A 24715-nucleotide genomic window follows, 5' to 3' on the forward strand; every position below is an offset into this window, starting at 1 on the left:
TGGTAACCTACTATAGACTGTATTCTTTGCTGTATGTTTTTATTATAGTAAGACTGTGCAACAAGAAAGGGATGTAGAACAAAATTAGCAAAGAATAAATGAGGCAAAAGGAATCTTTCTCAGTCATTATCTTCTGGTGAATTAAGTCCCTTTTCACTGATATGTGAGGTATGGCTTGCAGAAAGACCTGAATACCACAGCTCTAAGGAAAACTTCCCTGGTTATCATCAGGCTGAGCCTCCCTTCCCAGTAATAGGGTTCTTCCAACATAGTGTTTACCTTGAATACAACAGGTTCGACAGGTGAATTCTTATTTGCCTTTTTTAATTGTTGATAATAAAAGACATACTTCTGGAAACAGAGACTGGCATCCAGCTCAGCTTTTTCCCAAGTGAATTCTCCTTTCACTAGAGTACATGGCCTTGGTTATTCTGGAGCTGTGGCTCTGGCAGTCCTGGTTGCCTGATGGCAGACTGGTGGTTTTCTGTGTCTGCACTGTTGTTATCCATACAGTCAAGCAGCTCCTTAGGGAATGGGAATGGTGGTTGACCTATTCCTATGTCTTGCTATCCTGACTATTAAAAAGCTTTTCTTGCAAATCTAACTTTAGTGTGTCACAGCTTAATACTGTCACGCTTCCTTCAGTCTGTACCAGCTAGGGAGAAGAGAGATTATTCCCTTTCTCCTTGTAGATCCTTTTCTATGATATTTCTACTAGGCTTATTATTAATACTGTATAGAAGCTCTGCCCTTAAGTGTGAAGGAAGATTGCCGAAGGTAATGACAGAAATCATTGATGGTGTTAGGCAGAAATACAATCCAACAGCCCTGAATCCTGCTTTCCAGCTGTAGTTCTAGTTTAGTACCTTTTAACACAGAGAAGACAAAAGTAGGTGGAATGTTATATTGTTAAAGTTCAGACAATCTTAAATGTGGATCATAAAATCCTTAACTTCAAGGCTCTCCCTGTTGCTGCAAGAAGTTAAATGTCCACTGAGCTGCCATATTCATGGATGATGGCATCATTCCTGCCTTATTCCTGGCTGGTGGCATCATTCCTGCTGTGATTAGTACATCAGACCACAGTCACTACAGCTCATAGCCGTGTACAGGTTGTGGCTCTGTGAGCTCAAAGATACCCTGATGCTTTTTAAGGCTTAAGAAAAGAGACCAGGATAGTTAAAGAACAGTCAGTGACCAGTGTGCCTAATGTTATAGTTGAAGTTCTTCAGTGGCTGGATTATGTTATTAAAAAAGGATTAGATGATATAGCAGGAATGGAGTGCTTTGAGATCAGCAACAGAGCTGTGAACTGGAATCATGAGTATTACTGAGACTGTCATCCAGTGCCTAAAGACAAAAGCATAATTACCACGAGAAGGTCATTTTTCTAAACAAAGGACAGTTGTAAACTGCCTTTACCAGGAAAAAAAATCAGTATTTGTTGAATTGCATCATTGAATTATTCATCAAGATCAGACACTTTCTTGTTCAATTTACTTTGTCATTTTCTTCTAGCTTATTCTCAGCAGTTTGGATGAAAATATAACACAGTAGCACCTGCTTACAAGAGATATTCAATTCACTGGATGTCTTGATTGGAAAGATATTTCCTTTGGTCCAAGCCAAAATCAAATGCTCTTTGTTTTAATGGGATATTCATGTTTTATGGACAAATTTCTAGAATTGGTGTTATGATATCTTTCTGTTAGCCTGTTCTTATTATATTAATGATTTATTTCAGGCCCTTAATTTAGAATAAACAAGATTTACTCCTGGATCAAATCCTGCATCTTTTCTTATGGTCTGTACAGCCTCTGTTGAAACAAGTGTTTTCCCAGCAGTAAGATTTGATTGTCTAGAAAGGTGTAAACATTCCCTTCTCTGAAATTGCTTCATGTATATAGGTGAAAATAACACTCTCTTAGGAAATTCTAGGCATGGTTAGATTGTTTCAAGACCCTAGTCAGAGTACTGAAATGAGTAAATAATAATTTCTCTGTCACTTCACAAGCTTTTCTTCTTATACACAAGTATATAGAGAAACTCAGGAACACAACATGATCAGAATCTGCCCCCATACATTCCCTTTTTTTCTCTTTTGTTGCTTTCCCCCATAATTTACTTCGTTTGCATATTTTAGTGTTTCATACCATGGTGCCTGAGTCAATTTTCTTTTGAATAATTAAACAGGTACGTGCCCTTGGAAAGTCATTGCACCCTTTATTGCCACTTAATGTGTTAACTGTGAGGAATTGGGAAAAGATGTTGTGCATTTTTGTTCACTGCTGTTTTATGTGAGGATTGGATGTGATGCAGCAAATGGGACTCAGAGAATATGCTGGATTTTGGTGAACCACATCTTGGATACCCAGAGGATGTACCCAGAGGGGAAAACCTTGTCCTTGTGCCATTTGAAAGGAAGATGTGAGCAGCCTCTTACTCTAAAATAAAAATAATTATGATAATAAAAATAATAATGAAAAAGTTAAATGGATTGATAGAATCAGTGGCTATTCAGTGATGTCTCATATTTAGCTGGGGCTGGGTTTTAGGCAGTGGAAGGTTTTGGTGTCTACAGAAGAAAATGTAAAGCAAAGAATTGGTCCTGAGTCTTCTGTGCTGTGGATTTGGGAGAAGGGGAAGAGAGAGTGAATGGACAGGAGGAGTTTTTCAGCTTTTTAATAAAGTTAGCTGAGATTTCTCTGGAGGGACGACAGAGTCATGCAGGGATTGGAGTGGATAACACACTCCGAGCTGCTCTGGGGATGGTTGGGTTAACAGGGAAGTTTCTGTAAGCAGTGGAGAGCTTCAGGTTCTCATTAAAATCCCGAGCCAGGTGAGCTTGAGCATAGCTGTGCTACAGATGCAGCTGTAGCAGTGATATTATAGGGATTTGTTAAAATTGTGCTGGCTTGGATAACTGAGACACTATTTTCATTGTAGTAACAATGAGCTTGCGCCAGGGTAGGCCAATGACAAAATGTTCTTTGCTAAATTGCATTTTATTTTACTGTTGTCTGGTAGTCATGCTTTACCCCCTTCTTTAGCTAGTGAATACTCTTAATTGTAAACGTATTTCAGTGTCTTTGGTCACTCTAAATGACATTAAAATGTCGGTTTGTCTTCATTGCTCGTTTGAGCCTTACTCTTTGCAATTAGGATGCTACTAGAAATTTATATTGATTTCTATGTGTTTTTTTCTTTTTCCTTAGGATAGGACATATCTCTGCTTAAATGTTACAAAATAAACCAAGGCAGCTTGCGTTCTTTAATGCCAACAAATAGGTTATTGGAATTGTGTGACTTGTTATTTGGAGTGCAGTGAGAGCCAGGGAGAGATCCCAGCTGATCCCTGTGGCCAAGGCAGCTGCTGGACTCCAGCCCCATGGCAGGGAGGTGAAATCTCCCCTCCAACTGTCAAAGGCAAAGAATTCCTTTAAAACATAAAACTTCTGCTCAGTCAAGCTTGAGGAAAAAGTGCAAGACTGCAACTTATGCTTTTGATGTGTGAGTTGATTAATAAATGTAGAAATAGAAGGAAAGGTTATGGCAGGGTGGTTTTGGGTTCAGTACAATCGATAGTGATTTATCCAGAGAAAAGGGATTCCACCCATTGATACGGTTATTTTCTCTTGGCCTTTGGAAGAGCTTTCTGTAGAATTACTCAGCTGTGGTTAAAATTTCCCTGTGTCACCATGTCTGATTTAGCCAAATGCTAAAATGAAACATGTCCATTTTTGGGGTTCATCAGTGGGAGAAGACATGGGGAGTATGACAGCAGTTTATAAAAGCAGCCTCTGGAATTATGGAGATTAACATCTCAGGGAAGGCTACAGGCACAAAGCATACCTAAGTAATGATCATTGGTTAAAAGGCATCAGTGCCTTGGAGATAAAGAACTGTTATAGATTGTAAAGGAGATTATCAAAATCCCTCAAACCAGACAGTGTTAATGATGCAGATCATGAAATGTGTGGTGACTGAGATTTAAATGTGTGTTTTGATATGGATTGTATGATCACTCATCAAAAGCTTCAGACCTGTTGTTTTTTTAAGAGTGTTTTCTTAACTATCTGAATCAAATATGTCAGCTCTGCAATCTGTGACAGGGTAATTGAAATGCAGTGAGAGTGCAAAATCTGAATCAAGCATGAGGTTGGCAAACTTTGTTCCTCCTTTTATTTATGCAGAACTCTAAAAGCAACTGCTTAACTTGAGAACTGTTGATGAAATTAGTGTGGTTTTCCATCTTTCCTTAGATAGGAAGGATTTGGGCCATAAAGGAACAATTTAAAAGATGTCTTATTTGGCTGGATTGAGTGAAGAAATATCAGGACATTGAGGAATGTCTTATTGTAGTATTATTGTAGTTACTTTTCAGTGTCCAGTGATGGACTTCATCAGACTTGAGTGGAATTCTGCAAGTGGCATGCCAAAAATATACCAAGGTTAATTTTGTTGTCCCCCTTTTCCTCAAAAATGGTTATTTAATTATATGTGATTGAATTTGGTGGCATTTAGTGCACATTAAAGGGAGGCATTTATGATGCTAACTAAAACAAAGGGTATTTCAAGTTCATTCTTTGTGAGCTGTTCTTGCTGTCCTGCCAAATCCATATGCACCCCTGGCTGTTAGAAACCTGTGCCACACCATGCCACAGCTTCTAATTGGGCTCCTGCCTTAGGATCAAGTGATATCTTCAGCAACTCTCAGCAGGAGAAAAACAAACCCACCAAACATGAATTTGTAAAAGTCTTTGAGTTACAGTGTGAGGGGCTGAAAACGGTCTTTCCACCTCCCTTGGACCTTTGGTTCCCATTGCAGTGTTCTCTTTGTGTCTTTAACTTTTATTGTATGGGAACATGATGGCAAAAAAGGGTGGTTCATGTACTAGGATGATCCACCAGGTCCGTGTATGCACAACACAACTACAGGGGATTGTGTCAAGGGCAGGCACTAAAAAAAAAAACCCTTTGCCATCAGAAGATCTCCCTACTTTTCAGTGGGATGAAGCCATTAGGGTGCTTGGGAGCATATGTTTGCACTAAGGGGTTGTGTTGTTTGGTACCCAACAGTGTACCCTTCCCAGGTCTAGTATTTCATTTAAAAGCAATTTACCTGAATAAAATAAAATATGCATGATGGGTGAACACAGATGAGCTCTGTTAATGTATTCTAATTAACTTGCTAAAAATATTTTAAAATCTTAATAAGCTTAAAGAGAATTTCTGATGATCAGATGCAATGTTAATGAGCTTGGTATAAAAACATAAGAAGGTAAAGCAGATAGCTGATTGGCAGTTGCAGTGCTGTCTGTATACCTAACATTTTTCTTGAGCAAAAGAATGATCTTTGGCTTAAATTTTATCTTTTGTCTTGGTAGCTAATTTCTCATGATCTATTTCTAGAAAGCTTAATGAACAAAACATAAAAAAAATAAATAATTTACCTGTTTGATCTAGGGAGTAGTGAGAATTTTATTGCTTAATTATGGCTTAGAAAAACATGCTAAGGACATTTATAATAAAGTATCTGTGTTCTTTGTGTGTGGGGGAATGACTCTTTTCCCTTTATATATGCCATAAATCTCAGATTGTAGTCCTTTTTCTCTCCAGGCTATTAGGTTTCTGCAGACTGTATTTCATTCCTTAGCACCTATAGTTGCTTGGCAACAACATCCGATTTACATGAACCCAGCCCCGTGAATGAGTAGTTACCTGGAACCTTTCTGTGCAGAAACCCTGAGAAACCTAGCAGTTCTCCCATTTTCTATGACAATTATTAGGAAATATTAATTGCTTCTCTCTATTCATCTTCCTGTAGCCTTTGTTTTTCAGTTAAAGGGGAACAAACTGTATTCTCTGTTTAGTTCTAGCCTGCCAGAGGTCACAAAATTAATTTATAAATAATCCACTTAGAAAGCAGGAGGTTTATTAATAACAGAAGACTCCAGCAGTTGCTCAGAGACCCAACTGGTACAAGTGGTCCCCAGTGTTGTGTTCTTTAGGTACAGAAAGAACGAGGTTCAGAGGAATGAAATAACTCACCACAGTCACACAGAGAATGTCAGTGAACGTGTTTTTTCTCTGCTAGTTGGTCTGCTATAGTTTTTAGTGAGAAAAAGGAGCAAATGTTTCCTACTCAATGTATTTTCTTCACTTCTTGACATTTGGAACTTACCGAACAAACAAAATAAGCAGATTTTCTGCTACCTCAGCCTAGTGTTTTTTTGAGCAGTTACACCCTCCTATCAATTCATTTTATTCTTGTGAAATGCTTTACAACCTGTAGATTATTTCTATTGAGAGGAGTAGGATGTATGAGAAAGAAAAGTAAAGAAGAGATGTTCTTCACCAGCACTGAACACAAAACAGTCTTACTGGACCAAGAGATGAAGAGCTAGAGGCAGTACTTGTGGATGTCAAAATAGTTGTATACGTATTTTGAAAAATCTTACAAAGAAAACACCCAAATTGCCTTGCTTTGTAAGTTCTTTTCTGTTTTTCATCTGGCTTATCCTTTGCAAAAATAAAATATTTCTTGGGCCTTGACTTTTTTCTGTTGCATTTCCAAAGGCCTTTATTGGTGTTTTTGATAAGATGCAAAGGCTGGTGGTGAGGGAAGCAAAGCAGACCTGAGATCTGGCAGAGATCTGCTTTGCAAATCTAGATCCCAAACTGATTTTTCCCAAAGTTTGTGGCAGTTTGGGTTTTTCTAGAATCAAAATACTTGGTAGCATGTTTTTTCCTCATCACTCAGGTGGCATTCAAGGTCAGGTCATTGCACCCTGTGCCTTTTAATTATATCCTGTGGCTTTAGGTAATGCTGAACTTGCAGCTCATTATTATTATATTTTTCTCCTGTGGACATGTCTTGCTTCTGATGCTCATACTCTGCAGATTAACTAATGCAGAATCGAATGCATTTGTGATCTAAGTAATGAAGAGGCCTTTGTTCTATTCTTGGTTGTTCTACTGATTTTGTGCGACCTTGGGTGGCTCATTTATCTCCTTGCTTGCTTTTCTCATTTTAACCTTCGATGGATGGTGTCATATGTTGATTTGCCAGTGTAATTTTCTATTTCTCTTAGATTTGCAAGGCTGAATATGGCTATATGAGGACAAAGACTTTTTAAAAAATGAAACTATGGTTTTTGTGCTCCTAAATAGCTCAGTATCAAGCATTATTTACTGATGTGTGATCTGTAAAGCCTCATGTGGTACTTACACACATCAGAGTTGTGATAGGCATGGGAGGGTGTATATTTTACTGAGATTCAAGCATGAATTTCTTCTGTCAGAATATTTTGAGGACATACTGAGCTATGCTGCAATTCTAACAACTGAGCAGACTGAAAAAAAGGAGTCATTTTTAGTCAGTGGAAAATGCCTAAAGCAGCAGTGAACTTTTTCTTGAAACTGATTTTTGGGAATATCTTGCATGTTCCTGTCTCTGGTGAATGTCTCACCTCCACTTTGGGAACTGAGCCACAGGAACTGTGTTTGCATTTCCATGGTTCTCAGAGGTGCTGGAATGAAACAGTACAGAGCTCTCCAAAGCCCTGGGGTTCCCTGCAGCTGGGACCACAGGACACCTGACCTCCTACCACAGGACTCCACAGAGTGTGAATCTGTTGGAGCTACAGACATTCAAAGCCAGAACATCCCCCCAGGAGAAAGTTCTCCCAGGCAGTTTTCCAGTGCAAGGTTCTCTGTGATTTATCAGGAGTTTTTATAAACTGGCACTTTCCTGCTAAATATTTGGATAGGCAAAGTGACAACAACATGCAATGTCAGACACTTCTGGAACAGACATTTTTAATGCTCTTACCAACTCTGCTCTGTTTTGATAGTGTTTTCAGTGGTGAAGACATTTCTGCCAGGCACTTGTAGTAGACCAGCAACACTAAGCATCAGTGGTTTGTGGTCTTGAAATGATGCCTTTTAATGAGTGGCAGAACTTAATATCCTTAGCTTATCAAAAAGAAATACAAGATGTAATTTAACTGTGGTCTGTAAAGTGTCAACATGTGAAGGGGAAACCCAATTTTAATGCTAATGTTTTAACTGGAAGGCTAAAACCACAAAGATCAAGTGACTAGAAGATTAAAGAATAAAAAATATAACTTACTGGAAAAGTGCAACTATTTAAAGGTGTTTAATTTAGATTTAAAGGTATTAAACATGAAACCAGCCAGTTGGCACAATAAATTCTCTGTCACTTTAAATCCTTCAGCTGAGGTTCTATGTCTTTTTAAGGTTACTGTAGTTCAGTGAATACAGATCTGGGCTGAACAGTGGGATCACTGCGTGAAAGTTGTGTGATCCAGGTGGTCCACTCTGAGATTTGACTTTTTTGGAGCTGTCTGTAGGATGGTTATTAAAAAAACTGGATGTGATGGCCGGATTTCAAATGCCCAGTTTGAATCTTCTCTTAACTTTTTGTATTCAAAACAGTTTTTGAGAATCAGTTAATTTGTCACTTTGATTCCAGTATTTGCGGAATGACAGGAATTCTGAAGTGGAAGGTGAAGGTCTATAAATAATTGTGGAAGCATGGGATAAGTCAAAGCAGGTTGTGCTTTGTTATGTTAAGATTTTAATTGGAGCCTTGGCTATTTTATGGATGATGGACAACTGCTGAATAGTTTTTGTGGTGATTAGTATTTTCACTCAACACACAGTTCTTACAATATCCAAACTTTGGGTAACAAAAGAGGAAAATTTTGGGTGGTTAAAAAAAAAATAAATAAAATTAAAATTGGTATAAGCCAGTTCCATTGGTACATGAACCCATTTCACTTTACTAATAATTGAGATATATTACTTATTTTTTTCTTTATGGAATTAATTCAGAACCAAGGGATTACACAGATTAGAGACAGCAAGGGTTTATTAAATTACTTCAGTAAGAATGTCTTTGGGAGAGGACTTTTACCCATATACATTTTCAATGTTGACCAAACATTTTAAGTGTTGATAGAATCATAGAAAAGCTTGGGTTGGAAGGCACCTTAAAATCATCTAGTTCCAACCCCCCTGCCATATCTTCCATCTCTCTCCTTAAAAGTTTTTGAGAAATACTTTCCCAAAATATTCAGCCTTTATCTATAAAAAATTTTGATCTGAGTCTGCTTCCTCCCCCCCCCCCCACTTTACTGTAAAATCTAGTGCTGAGCTGCGGATTTTTGGCTTTTGGGTTTTGTGGTTTTTTTATTTTATATACATTACCTTTGGAATCTGTCCCAGGTTTCATCATAATATTCTGTCAAATAGAGATCTGTGTCTAAAAAAAAAATAAAATTAAAAAATCACTGTGAATTGATAAGCAATGGCAGCTCTGCAGTATTTCTACAAGGACTGAAAGTATTTCAGAGGTCTTGTTGCAAGTGTGTCAATGTATATCTTATAACAGTGTTATGACTATTGATCTGCTTGTTCTCAAAGAAGTCTTTACCACTCATGGGCCAAAGTTTTCCTTGCAGTATAATTCTGCTGAAGTCAATGAAGCTGAATTTTCAGACAGGTTGTATCTTGAGTAGATTTTGTTTCCTCTCTTTTGGGGCGATCTGCGGTACTTTAAGCTGCTGTCAAGGGAGAATTTATGTACATGTTTTTCTATGTTTATTTCTTTCTGAAACCCATCAAGAAGAGAAAGGCTTTGACTCTACATTTTAAATTAATCTCTGAAGTGAGGTAGGCTAAGAGGATTTTCAGTTGGGTGACTTGGTGTCTTAAAGCTTCAGGTTGTGAAAACTTTTGTCTTTATCGAAACAAGATATCAGGAAAGCCAAATTTGGCATCCTCATGAAGAACAGTTGCTACTATCAGAAGTATCCGGAGAACATAAGGTGACCTATGACTATCACTGGCACAGGAGTCTTGGCTATGGAGACCATTCCTACTCTGTTTCACTTAGTTATGTGCACATCTACTCCTTTTAGTGGTTATTATTCTTGCCTTGCAGCAGCATGAGCAAGAAGAATCATGCCTGGTCTCCCCAACATCATTGTAGAGACTTTATCTATGTAAGTAGCATAAATGTTGAGAATATTAGGCATATTTGTCATTGCTGCTGAGAAAATCAAGTCTTTTTTCCCCCTCTGTTGAATTACAGCAGGTTTGATAGTAGCTCTAGTGCATCAGCCTTAGAGGCTGATGATCAGTTCTATCAGTAAAAGTTGTTTTTCTTCCCCAGGCACTGCATTTAAAAAGTAAGAATAAATTCTGTGCCTGGAAAATTTGTGACATACATTTGAGCAACCCTCAGTGAAATTAAAGCATGTTACAAAATATGAAAGCTTTGCTTACAGGTAAGAAAACAGCCAACGTCTATGGCAGATCTGGCTTGCTTTTCTCTGTAATAAATTAGCTTATGCTTCAAAGTGAAAGTGAGAAACGCTTCTAAAAAGTAGTTTTTTAATAGCTTTTATGATTTACCTTATTGTTTTTAGAATTGTAAAGGTGGCTGAATTTGTGTGAATATTTAGCTTCAAGCTTGTAATTTATTTACTTGGGCAGTTGTATTGGTCTAAATAAAAAAAAAGGAAAAGGAAAAAAGGGTGTTTTCCAGTTTATATTACTTTTACCTCAATCAGGTAGATATTGTCTAGTATGCTGAAGGCTGGTGTGTGGCAGTGGGTTTTTTCTCTGTTATGAAATACTTGCAGATGTGAGAAGTGATGCAGCACAATGAGGTAGGGAACAAGTGCCTTTGGACCCAATCCTAGAACTCATGGGGACATAAAAGGCTCTCAGTCCTTGTACATTTTCATTTTTAAGAGAATATAGACAAGAGAAACCTCTTACCATAGTGGGAGTTAAATTTCAGTATCTTTATATGAATAAAGAAAATTAGCATGAGTTTTGGGAGAGTAAATAAGCAAGGAGGATGATTTTGGAACATTTATTTGACAAATGGGACAAAATAACCATATATTTTCGTTTTGATTTTTTCTTGAATGAAAAGCCAGTAAATACTTTTTTTTTGAAATTATAGTGTTTAGAGTTAATCAGAGAAATAAAGGAGGGGCTGATACTTTTCTTGTTGCTTGCAAATTGTAAATTGCAGTTATTCGCAATCATGCTTATAACTGGCGTGGGTTCATGTGCATAATCAGCTGCTTTTTGAATGCATGTTCTATTGTTCTGTTTTATTTATGGATTCAGTTGTGATGAGAAAGACATTATGAAGTTGTTAGGATGAAGCCTTGGAAATGTCTTTTAGGAGTTTTGAAAGTCAACGAGTGCCTGGAGTTTGGGGCACAAACTGGGGCTGTGGGTAGTACTGGATATTTACATAAAAAAGTTGAGTTTTCAGCCTCAAAATGGAAGGTCAAATGCTGCCTTTGGACTTTGCAGTCCATGAACCACCAAAATTCTGTACTGACACAGGCACATTTTTACTGTCCAGTTGAAATATAGCCAGGTCCAAACGCCCTGAGGTTGGGAATCATCCCATCGATTTCAGCATCCGGACCTGTTACTGGTCTGCTTTGACCCATTCCTGGTGGAACAGGAAGCTGAATTTCTACCTCCAATCTCCTTGTACAAATGATGTGTCAGCAGACTTCTGGTGCGAATTATCAGCACTAACTTTCTGACTGGTGCGAGTTTGCTTATATAATTATTTTTCTTAATATATCTACATTTATCATCATAGATCCATAGAATATGCTGAGCTGGAAGGGACCCACCAGGATCATCAAGTCCAGCTCCTGTCCCTGCACAGGACCATCCCCAAGAGTCACACCATGTGCCTGAGAGTATCATCCAAATGCTTTTTGAACTCTGTCAACCTCGGTGCTGTGATCACTGCCCTGGGGAGCCTGTTCAGTGCCCTGTCACCATCTCGATGAAGAACCTTTTTCTAATATCCAACCTACACCTCCCCTGAGACAACTTCAGGCCATTCCCTGGGGTCCTGTCCCCGGTCCCCACAGAGCAGAGATCAGTGCCTGCCCCTCCTCTGCCCCTCCTGAGGAAGTTGTAACCCCTCAGCCTCCTCTATTCCAGCTGAACACACCAAGTGCCCTCAGCTACTCCTCACACGGCTTCCCCTCAAGGCCCTTCACCATCTTCATGGTCATTCTTTGGATGCTTTCTAATAGCTTTATATCCTCCCAATGTTGTAGCACCCAAAACTGCACACAGGACTCGAGGTGAGGCCACACCAGCACAGTTATGTGCCAAGACCATAAGAGGGGATGTTGGACTGCTCAGGGAAGTCTTATCCTGTGTTACAGGTTCCAGTGTCTCACTTGATGAATCCACTTAAGCGAGGCTTTTTGAGCCTTCACTTTAAAAAATCTTAGGTTTTCCCTCTACTTCTGGTCTTTACTTTCTTAAATAGCTTCCTTTTCTGGGAAGGCATCAGTTTTGTGTTTGTAAATATACAGTGATGCAGCACTTCAGTCTTTTTGGGACCACTGACAAAACTGAACACACATAAGAGTAATTTTCCTCTTTTCTCAGTGACAGATTTTTTTATTTTCCCTATATGCCTTTCAATGAAAGCAATATTTTTGCTGAAAGCAAGAGCCAGGAGATGAACTTAAACAGCGCTCAGTTCTTGCTAGATCTCTACAAAGGCAGAATGGGTATTTTTTGTGTGCATAATAACATACACAGATGTGCTGACTTTTCAGCCTTGTGTGGGAAAGTGCTTTATGCTCAGTCTTCCCACTTAAGAGAATTTCTTTACCTGGATCTTTCCCTTTCCTCCTATCCAGTGGGAATCATTATTTTAAGTCAATTTTGTTAGTTAAGTCACCAATATTTCCCAGTAGAGAATAGAAGATATGCATATGGCAGGACAACACTGGTCCATGTCCAGCTGCAAATATTTTCTAGATAGGGTTAAAATTCAGTACCAGTTCTCTAAAAAATAATTAGTTTTTCAATAGGAAGGAAATAAACTGGTTGGTTAGGTACTATGCAGGGAGCTTTTAATTAAAAGATGTTTAAATATGATTTAACTGTCAAAGAATTGAATTCATGAATTATATTTGCTACAGTTGTTGTTGTTGGGTTTTTTTAATAACACTGTAGAGTTCTCTCTGTGCAGAGCTGTAGGGGATGGATGGTAGCTCCTGACAGATTCAAACACAACTGGCTGAGAACACCGCTGGTGATGGATGAACGATGTCTCTGTTAATGCCCCTGCATACATAAATGATGGGCTTGCTTTATTTATTTATAAGATGTATCCAATTACACATCTTAGAGCAAATGTCCACCATTCAGTAAAGCACACAATATTGGCATTAAAAAGACAATCCCTGAAATCAGTGATCAGTGCATTTTCCTCACTCTCCAGAGCGAGACTGAAATAAGGGGTAAACCTAAAATTCAGCAAATTCAAGTAAGAGCTTTTGGAACCTAATCCTTGTCTGTAAGAAGTGACTGAAACTCAACCAGGGCTGCTGTTGTCTCTGCTCTGGCCACATGCAGAGCACCAGGTTCATCTAGGATCACTGTTCCATGTGGCCTGGATGGATCAGTCCCATCTGTAGAGCGGGTCAGAGTCTGTTATCAGACAGTGATGGCTCAGGTTCACTGGGCTGTTACCTCCTGGGATGTGTTTCAGCGAAGCGAGCCATCCTAATTATTTGAAGTGGAGGAGAATGAATGGCTTTGCCCTTCATGTAGCTTCAACATACTGTTTTTGGGTGTTTTTACTGTGTATCTGTGTGTGTTTGTACTCATAATTGGATCCAATGTCCGACCAACATTAGAAACTTCACAATGTTAATTAGGTTACTTTCTTTTATCAACTATGTTATCTATATTCTGAAATAATTCTTAGTATTCTGCTACAAAAGAATTTGTCTGGATTAAGGTGAATGTGCAGATAATTAGCATGTTAAACATTTTTAGACTCGAGATCTGGTTTGTCCTCTTGGAAGACATCTAACTCAACTAATAGCAGGCTAAATGCACATTTGTGTGTGGTTTGTATTGAATAGCTAATGCACTGTAAATTCACATTTACTTTTCTGATGGTAACTTATCTATATAGAAATAGCTTGAATTACAGTTAAGGCATAAACTGATAATGTAGCCAAAACCCCAGTGTTCTGACCCAACAGGGAATAAGTCTCCCATGCATTCCTCGATTCCAAATGTCAACGTGTCACCTGTTACAGGGATGTTGGAAGGCACAAATCAGCCATACCTGCCTTTACTGTGCCAGTAAAGCACATAGCAGTGCATACTGACAGAGCTCCAAAACATTTGGAAAGTTGTGCAGCAGAAGCCCTGAGACAGAGATCTGGAATGCAGATGGAAGTGCAAGAAGCAGTTGAGCTACGAGATGAGATGTTTGCTGTTCTCTCAGGGGTGGTTGCTGTTTGGCTTTACTACTTTTATGTTGTCCACTGTTCTCTCCTGATGGTGGGAGCCCAGCAGTGGACTAGGCCCCTTTCCAGAGGCACTGGAGAGTAAATGTGCCTTATTCTTTGTTTTTAGCTGCTGGAAGTGTAGCCAATATGTTTGTTTCTCATCCTGTCTTGCTGGCTGTCGCTGAAATGTGGTGTTTTCATGTTGGATATGGTAGTTCTGCAAGAATTTATATTCGCAACGAGGTTTAGCAAGACAGAATTGTGACTACCAGGCAAATCATTTAGAGTTTCGTTTGGTTTCTAGGAACAGAGGCTTACTAGTTATTTTTCACTGGTTTCTGTGCTATTATGTTGTTGTGATAATCTTGGCAGGAATCTGTCACTCTGTGTTGGTATAATTGAAACTTGTTTCCCCTGAGGAATCACTCTGCTGTTTGTTTTATTTGTTTACTGACATTGACAGAGATCCTAATGGCTTTTAAAACCCAATTTGTGCATCACTGAATATCCTCCAAAGAGGAAAATAAAATCAAATTTATCAGTAAAATAGGGTCCCCCATGCAATGCTTTGTCTGGGTCTTAGGCTCCACCTGAGCACCCAGATGTGGGTCTGGAAATGGTGTGGTGAGCTGCATCTTCTGATTATTTCTAATTCTGTCTTCAGGGCTTTTGTCATTAAGATACTTGAAAGGATAAATGCCAATAAGTTATTTAGGGCATCAGTGTAAGTTGCCCAGCTTTGCCTTGTGAGAAATAAATTATCTTTAACTTTTATTAAAAAGGAAGTTAAGATAACAGAACAATAACCACAGTGAAATTTCCCTTTTGGGAGGGTATACATGATGGTATCATTTATTATTGTAATAAATCAGGGTAATTAAGTGTTTAGATTTTTTTAAATGTATGATATCGAAGTATTTATGCATTTATTTTGTTTTAAACCTTTGAATAACTTCAGTGAGATCGTTTGGACTACTCATGTTCATTATGCCTTGCTGAATTGTGATTGTGGATAGATGTGTGGCGTGTTGCACACTGTTCTGCAGAGGAGCATGCACACAAATAAGTGACGAGGCACAGGACAGACATTCAGGAATGTAGAAGAAAGGGTGGTTTCTTTAAAGACTGAGGAACGCAGAATAATTTTTTTTAACACCCTCAAAGCTCTGGTTTCACACTGGAGAAAGATTTAGATATTTTTCTATTTTATTGAAGTGACTTAGACCACCTCTAATTACCTTTTGACACACTTCCTTGTCATTGAAGCGCACAGGGATTGCCCAGGTTTCAGTGAACTCTGACTGTGAACGTCATGAGGAGATAAGTTTGGAAAATACTGCTGATTTTAAAGGTTATCTGTCAGTTTGTATATACACTGCTATGAGCCAAACGAATCTGACCTCAAACAGAGCTGTAATGTAATAACACTCTGCCTTTCTTACTGTGTAACTCCTCTGCAAATCTCCCTGACTCTGATAGCGCCATAATAATAATAGATCTGCAATATTTATGTTGCCTCTTCTAAGGAAGTGCTCTAATGTGCCTTGGACAGGTGGGTAATTAGCGTTATCTCCTTTTTTACAGAGGGTAAATTAGAGGTATAGAGTGAGAACCCTGGCTCCCACCTCTGTGTTCTCATTGCTTGGTTCAGTAGTACAAATCTTGACCATATGCACTTTCAATCTGACTTGTGTTTTTTATTGCATTGCAGTGCCTAGAACTAGGATTTTGGCTACTGGTGGTGCATCCCACAATAAAACAATCTTGCAGGTAAGTAGAAAATTAAATTCTTTGAAGTGAACTTGCAGTTACATCATTTTTATTTTGCTCTACTGAATCCAAATCACTACAGCTGCATAGGAAGGTGTGGATAAGGGACTGTGGATCTGCTGCAGGTCTTTGGGGCTTTTCTTCAGGTTTAGTATGGAAACCTTCAGCCCACTACTAATTTTATACTGAACTTAAAGGTTTTTTCATGCTTGACTAGTTTTTTGAATGTGTATCTGAAGCACTGGTGTTTTTCAGGTCTCATCACTTACATCAAATCAATCACCAAAGAAATCAAGAAGAAACTCCATATATAATACCTGAGATTTTTATAGTTTTTGTCATTCAGGTCAAAGTTAGACCATGGATTGCTTTAAGATGGAGGGGGATTTTGCTGGTGTTGAAGACTCAGAAACCCAACCCCAAAGAAACACCCCCCCCCCCCATTCAAACCCCAAATCCCTACCCTTCTGTTACTTATTAGCATCATGTCATGTACTGGGAGAAGGCTACACTTCTGCACTTCTGTACAGTCTATCCTCTCTCTTCTCACTTTCCTCTTCTGCTGCTGTTGCTGCACATCCAGCCTGGATGAGATCCTTCATCCATCTTCTTGAGAACTGAGTACAATGTGCTCTCTGTTTCTACCCCCCCTGAGATTTGGCAAAGCCTTGCTCACAAATGGTGAGAGGTGTCTCACCTGGCTTTTGCTAGCACAGAGCCAGATGTCTAGATTGGGATTCACCTTGCCCAAATCCAGTCATCTGTGAGGTGATGTCTGTTTACGATCTGTCAGCCCTGTAATAGTTGGGTGAGATCCCTGTCAGTTACAGTGCAAAGGGAACTGGAGGGTGTTTTAACAAGTGTAAATGTGTCTCTCTGGGTGAGCCAAAATGCTCTCTGGGGTGGATTGTTTTCTGGAGATGCCAATCCCTTTCCATCATCTCCAGAGAGTAGAGGCCAGCCTTAACTGCACTCCATGCTCTTTGACAATTCCAATCACAGGAAAGAAAGGTTCTTTGCTCTACAAAACCTGAGCTGGAATAAATGAAGGTTGAAGAGCAAAAAGCTGTTTCTCCTAAGGCATCTAAACCAGATGTTTGTATAAACGTTGGTTGTACAGCTGATTGGGGAACAGCAACTTTGGCATGTTTTGCCTGTAGATGTCACTTTGCCTCATCTGCTTTGGTTATTTTGCCTAGTAACTTGACATTGGAAAATTAACTGATAGGTTAATTGCTTAAAACATTGGTCCTTACAGGAGTAATTCTGCTAAGAATACATCAGGAAAGAGATTGGATTCACAGATGAGTTTGTTTTTAAAGCCTTATTTCTATGTTAGGTGCCAGGAATGAAGGCAGAGAATTGAATGCTCTTATAACATGTAATTTGGCAGCATACAGAGCTGAAAAATCATGGGGATGGGAGAGTGGTGGCTGGGGTGCTTGCTTTTCACGTATAACAATTCAGCTGGTTTTAAAACTCATTAGAAGTGTCTTAAAATAATATGATCAATACAGTGTCATTCACTTAATTCAATCACTGTTTAATTGGATCTTTCTTTTTAATTTAATCAAAACCTCAGAAACCATATCAGTTGCATGAAGAATAACAGCTTCCACCCTTATCATGGTCAATTTTGGATAATTTGTTCCAGGGTTACAAAAGACTATCGTTTAATTAATCAACGTTCAGTAACTCCTATATTTTACACTGCAAAGGAAGCAACATAGGAAAATCTGTTAAAAAAATTTAGTAGGGTAGCTTTCTCCATAGTTCTGGGAAGCTTTTTATAATGTATGTGGTGCTTGATTAATGACCACATGAAACACAGTGAAATATTTTAAACAGTAAAACCTCTAACTGTTTCTTTTAAAATTATTCATGAGAAATACCACGGTTTCAAATGACTTACCAAACATATGAACTTTGAGTAATTTTAATTTTATGATCACATGGAACAAATATTAGTTATTATTTGTAGCATTACAGCACTTATTAGCATTCAGTGCAGAGCAGAACTGCATTGTATGAGGCTCTGCAGAGATGCAAAAAAAGAAAATCCTTATTGTCCAAAGTATTGCACAATTCAAGCTTAAGACAAGACATACCTATTAGAGATGAGATGAAGAAGCAGATGGGGAATGTGTTGAAACAACATCGTAGTATTGGCTGACAGGACAGAGAGCAGAACTAGTGCTCTGTGACCTTATAATTTCCAAAGGGCTTTTTAATAGATATCACGATTAATTTTTCATTTTTCCTCTAGCATTGAAGCTCATGTGTTGCTCAGTGCTTGCTTGCAGGTGAAGATAGGCAATACTGACTTGGCTATCTTAACAGAAGAGAACATTTTAAGTGTATAAACTCAGGCTGTCCTTGGATTCTAGTTAGCAATCAGCCACTTTTGTTTAAAATTATGAAAATCAGTGATTTTCAAAGGTTTTGATTTGCAGATTCTCCACAAACCTTCAGAAAAAGAAGAAAAATCCTTTAGAAATGTCATATACAATGTTTTTCTGTAGCTGATGTGGATTGAATTTCTTAGTCATCTTTTATGAAGCCCTGGGGCCTGTCAATCAGTAGGGTTGTAAATTCCAGGATCAGGGTTGTCTTGCACTAATCCAAGTGGTTTAGATTCCTGGACATTCTTATTTTCAACTTGATTGCATGGCTGTAAGTTGAGTGTGATGCTTTTCCCTTTGGCAAAAGTAATAAAACCAGCATAAGTTATATCAGAATTGTTGCCTGTGTTTTGTGATGCTCAGCCTGAGAGGTACCTGCAGCTCGAGAAGTGATGAGGCCAAAATGGAAAGCATTTGTTGACAATGTTTTTGGAAAGGAGTTGTTGCACCTTTCATGTCCCTCTCCAAGCATGTCTTAATTTTTGCCCTTCTGTATTGTTTTCCTAAACCTACACTGTAGGAAAGAGCATATGTTCTCCGTGGATGTGAGATACCTGGTGTTGATTTCAATGCAGAATGATGTGTGGTCGAATAACTTTATTATCTGTTGGATGCTGAAACAAATTCTTTTCCTGTAAAATTTTATTTGTATTGCTCAAGCCAAGTTAAGAAGTGTCTCAATATATCTTCATAGCTAAGGTTGCCTTAAACACAGGAAAACTCCTGGTAAATGTAGAGACTGTGTAACCAGCTCCTGTATCATTCTTCCTGCTAATCCTAATATGATGGGAATGGTGGAGATGAAGAAGACAAGCTTAGTCGGCCTTCATATTGCTGGAGCTTTGTTTGTGTCCAATTTTAGAACTGAGGAGCCACGAATGGTTCTTCTCTCCTTCCTGCTGGCTTGAATCAACCATGAATGCAATGGATAAAAACAGTCTCCAGTTGTGGGTTTCTGAGCAGGTCTCCTTGCCCTGATGTAAACCTTTGGCATGGGCTGATTGTGCAGGCTTTCAAGGGAGATGGTGCATGCACCCAGGCCCCTCTGCTCTTGTAATCAAGAGATCTGGAGAGAAATGAGAGTTTATGTCCTGGCTGCAGTTACTTCTCCAGCTCAGAACTGCCAATACCCTGTTGCGTGACAAGTTCAGGGCTCGTTGCTGTCTGCGGTGCTTCTTTCCATGGGTTCCCGTGTGCTTGGCTGGGAGGGGATGAAAGTTGATTGTTTTTCCAAGCAGGGACAGGGGTTTGCTTATCCCTTGTCTTCTATGGACAATGCTTTGATACTTCTCAGGTGCTGTCGGATGTGTTCAACGCGCCGGTGTACACCATTGATACCGCCAACTCCGCTTGCTTGGGAAGCGCTTACAGAGCAATTCATGGTAAGGCTGCAAGGGGATACTTGTGAGCAGTCAGGGAATTTAATTTCAGTTGGTTAATGCTTGGGATTAATGTTACTGAAAATGAGGGGAGAGTAAATCTGTGTGCTTCTGACTGGGAGGTTACTCTGGTCAAAGAGGGGTTTTTGCCCTTAATACACTTGGATTAGGCCCAAGAATAATGTTTACATTATAATTACAAGTCTCCTGGCTGCTTCTCAACCAAGGGATAGGGTGTGGAAAGTGTTGATCCTGTCCAGGGAAAGTTTAGGATCTTAATGTGTTGAGTTGCACACCCATGGAAGAATACAACCAACTGAAGGTGCTGGTGTAACCTGATGCCCCAATTTGTGGACTGGACTGTAAACTGGATTGCTGAAATGCTCAATCCAAACCAAAGGTAGATCCTAGGATGGAAGATCAGGGAGGGCATGGACAACAGAACCTGTAATACTGCTGGCCAAGAGATGCTATTAAACCTATATTTATCTTCCAGCTTTTAAACGTCAGGTTGAAGGATATGGAAGGTGTCCTGGGCTCCATGCACTTTTTTTTGTAGGAGAATAAATATTGGGATACTCTTAGGTTGACCATTTTGCTTGCTGTACTGCATCACTCACTGTAATGCAACAATCCAAACCCCAGATTTACAGTGTTAATTAACTTATATCTCTTAATGCATGCAGCTTTGTGTTAAGGGTGAGCCATCAGCTATTTAAGACTTGAATCCCAGGCATGAAATTTTAGTCATGCATTTTAAAACAGTTTATAATATATTACAACTAAACAATTTGAGGAATGTGTATAAAATTCTGAAGTCCTTATTTAGGTCAACTTTCGTTAGCCTCAGTTTTTCTAACTAGAAGCTTTAGGATTTGGTCCTTAAAACATGGGTAATTTCTCTACAAGTTCATGTACAATCATGGGATTGCAACAAGTCTGGAAAAGATGACATCAGCCATCAGAAGAAATCAGCCAAGTTTTAATTTTAGTAGCAAATTCTGCTGTCACATTATAGCATCTGAAGACTACACACTCTCTTGCATTTGAAAACAGCACGGAAAATTGCACAGCCAAAACTTCAGTTGGTGTGTTTAATGCACACAGCATGCCCTCCTTTTTATTTCCAGAAAAAACACAAGGGTTCTGTCAGGTAGAGTACCCATTTCAGGACAGTGGAAACAGCACTGTTCAATTATCAGTACATTTGAAGCCACAATGGGACCATTTTTGCACCTTGGGGGTCCAGTTTCCAAACTGTTTTTCCCTGTACTGCCCTACTGCCTCAGAAGCCACCAGAATCTTCCCAGCACCTAATGCTGCAGGCAAATTCCTTGTCTGTGGGTGCATGTGAAATAAGGAGCCATCATTAAAGTTTGTTCAGATATTTTGTATGTATGGGAGCTGTGTATTCCCTCTGCCAGTCTGGCATGTGAAATGTGGAGGCTTGGCTGATAGAGCGTTTGAGTGAAGATTTGGGATGCCATGCTGAATGAGGGACTCAGGTCCTCTGCCAGCCAAGCCCCAGGGGCTTGCTATGTGTGTTTCTAAATGGCATTTTTGACTGATGCTTTCAGCTGACTCACTCTTGGCAAGGCAAAGAAATTGAGGAAAAGCGAAGACTTGCTAATATAAATGAAATACTGATGGCAAGGGCTCTTTAATAATATTGCAATGTACATCTGTAAGTGGGGTGTTTCACAGTTAGCCTGGTGTTCTTAGCAGGTGTACAAGAAGCTCCTGAAATGCTCTGATTCACTTGCAATGCAGAATGCTGTAGTAGCAGAACTCCCCTATTATTCTGCTTCCTTATATAAAAATATATTTAATAATTTGTTGCATATTTTCTTGAAAGCATTTTAACTTCTCTTCCTTTTTATGTTTAGTAACATTTTGTCCTTGAATCCTTTGCTTCCACATATTTTCACTGCTGTTTACTGTATTGTTTTAGCCATAAATATTTACTGATATTGTTGAGCAGCGTTTCTTCTGCTTACCTATTCCCCAGGGTACAAATTAAGTGATTGGCAAAAACTCAATCACAGAGTCCCCCCTTCCCAGGCTAGTGTACAGGAATGTAAGATCTTCTGCCATTTATCCTTCAATTCTGAATGCTGACCTGACCAGGGAAGATCGATATAATGTATTAATTTGCCAGGGAGTCAAGGCACATCCCTCATCGTGGTGGTTTTTTTTTTTTTTTTTTTTTTTTTTTTTTTTTTTTTTTTTTTTTTTGCATTGATCAGGATTGTGATTCTCATTGCAGGACTTGTAGCTGAGAGGAATGTGTCCTTGGCTGATGTCGTGAAATCAGCACCAGAGCCCAGACTGGCTGTTACGCCCACAGCTGGGGCTGAGGAGGTGAGCAAGCTGGGGAATACCATTTTTCTTTTCATTTCCTGTCTTCTTCAAAATGTAGTGGTTTACTAATTCTTCTAGTAAAATAGATCATTTAAAAAAAAAAAAATTGGTTACACAATTCCTATTCCTTGTTGTAAAGACAGATTTGATTTTGGGAGATCTTTAGTGTTGTAATGGTGCAATAATCTGATCTCCTCCATCCCGGTCTGTGAGAGTGAATTTCCCTAACAGGGTGTGATCAAAGAGCAAAATCTGTTCCTTAAGGGACAGAAAAAGTTATAAGGTAGGTTGAATTTGGATACAGGTCAACTGATTTGGTTACAGGTAGTAACTGATAATATTGACAAAACAATCTTGTTTGCAGCAAGCAGCATGGAAAAAGGGGTGGTGATGGTGCTTTCTGGCCTCTTGGGAAACATCTCCAAAGATCCTTCCTGTCTGATCACAAACAGTGGGCAGTAATTGTATATATTCACTTGTAGCTCCCACTTGGAAAACGTGCCAGCTGGGAGGATTCAGTAGGCACAGTGCCCATCCTGTGAATTTCAGCACATCTAATGGTGAGGCTTGTGTTTTAAGGCCCACCAGATAAAGCAAAAGAGATAGTCATTGTTGTTATCTATGTGATTCCAGCCCTTGTAAAACCAAGGAAGGAATCATTGTCTCAGGCTCCCCAGTGCAACCCTGCACCTCTCACTATCAGGTGCCAAAGGCTTTAGTTTACAACAGCTTTTGAAATACAATGTACAATAATAAATAAACAATACAAATAGATCAAGATTCCTAGAGAACACAAGCTTAAATAACAAAGGTGAATCTAACTGTCTTCAGCTGTTCAAAAACTTCGTTTGCATCAACACAGCCTTGCACACTCTACCATTTATGAGATTTGGATGTGTCCTAACTACAGGCAACAAGGTTTTAAAGCTTTTATTTAAACTGGGAAATTAATGATCTGCCAAAACTACTAACTCCCAGCTACATGTGTAGTGGAGCACCAGATATCATCATGAGTAATAATAGAAATGATCATGCTGCATTGTGCCTGCCAGCATATTATTTAATTATTAACTGAGATGGAGGAGCTCGGTAATCGAATAGAAGTCCCCTTCAGAAATATTAAGACATTGAATAATTTAAACTTGATTGATCTGATCTCATTTACTCAACCTTCCCCCCTCATTTTAAAAGATAAAATAATTAACAGCGATGGCCTGTACTGTGTGTGTTGCAGCTGAAGCTCTCTGCAGGGAACACACTTCAGGAGCAGATCCCTGGTGTTTGATTCAACCTCACATTGCTGACCTGTTCCCCCCCAAAATGCTGTGTGATGAAAAGCTGCCAGGCTGGCTTGGGAAGAGGTGGGGAGTGCTCGGAGACCAGCTTTTGACCTCCTGGTGCTGCTTCAGCTATAAAACTCAAGGGCAGGGAATACAGCTGTCACTCACAGGGGCCTTGCAAACACCTTGCACCCCTGCAGGGATCAAGCAAACCTGATCGGAAAGATCACTGGGGAATTCACCTACCTGTTTCTGTTTTACTGTCTGCATAAAATGGCCTGGAAGCTAAAAGAGTTGATTATCTCCCTCTCTATACTTTTCTTCTCCTTTTCCACATGGTTAGACCTGGCTCTCACGGCACGTTTTATTATTGGTTTTAAATGATGTACAACAGTGAATTATTGCCCCAGTATATAGGAGTGAATGATAGGGAAGGTTGTGGCCAAACAGCACGTGAAGGAATAACCATTCCTGCTCCTTAGCTTAGTTTTCCAGCTTCATTCCATTAAAAACAGCTTCTTGCAACTATGTATTCCACACAATTTCTTTTTCCCTCCTGTCTTATAATTTTGCAGTTGATGGTGGATTCCCTGGCTAGTTTCATGGCTGTGAAGCTGCAGAAAGCCAGAGGGCCTGTCGGTAATACAGTGTGTTAGCATGAACAGTGCAGTAAAAATTCATAATGCAATGAGTCAGTCTGATTCTGTTTTTTTTACAGAGTTGCATCTCCCTGTCCATCCAATTTCATTCTGTTGAGGTTAGAGCCTTTCACTTAAATGATGGTTCTTTTTATAAACTTCAAAGTCATCCTGAGGATAAGTTCTGTCTTGCTGAGGAGCTCTTCTGAAAGAGTCTGGCTCACCAATGTGAAATTCCCCCGACTACTTCTATACATTTTTTGGATGGCTACAGCTAGATCTTGGCAGGGTGGAGAAAAAACAGGTCATAACACAGCAATCTGCTCTGGCTTCGTCCTTTCTTCCTGGTATAGGTTGGAGACAACATGTGTTAGATCATCGGAGAGAGGAAAACCTCCCATAGATGGAGGTCAAATGCGACAGTCTGATGTACCTTCTTCTTCATTGCCAAGGCTTATTCACACAGTAGGGGCTTCCAGGAGCCAAAAATGCAAAAAAGTGTTTCTTTGATTGCTGAGGGATCATTTGTGATAATGAATG

General features: G+C 39.3%; 1 protein-coding gene across 3 annotated transcripts in view; it reads left to right on the forward strand.

The window, feature by feature from the left end:
• Positions 1 to 24715, forward strand: part of XYLB (xylulokinase) — an 89376-nt gene that overhangs the window by 59113 nt on the left and 5548 nt on the right. For 2 of the 3 annotated variants that reach the window (XM_027648508.1, XM_027648506.1), the window contains exons 16-18: positions 16057 to 16115; positions 19812 to 19899; positions 22163 to 22257. In XM_027648508.1, coding sequence (XP_027504309.1) covers positions 16057 to 16115; positions 19812 to 19899; positions 22163 to 22257 — 242 coding nt within the window. Of the gene's footprint in view, positions 1 to 16056; positions 16116 to 19811; positions 19900 to 22162; positions 22258 to 22739; positions 22818 to 24715 lie in introns of all 3 variants that reach the window. The other variant, XM_027648507.1, reaches the window with a different exon arrangement.

This window comes from Corapipo altera, unplaced genomic scaffold, assembly GCF_003945725.1.
Source record: "Corapipo altera isolate COAL_440 unplaced genomic scaffold, ASM394572v1 47, whole genome shotgun sequence".
Taxonomy (NCBI): Eukaryota; Metazoa; Chordata; class Aves; order Passeriformes; family Pipridae; genus Corapipo; species Corapipo altera.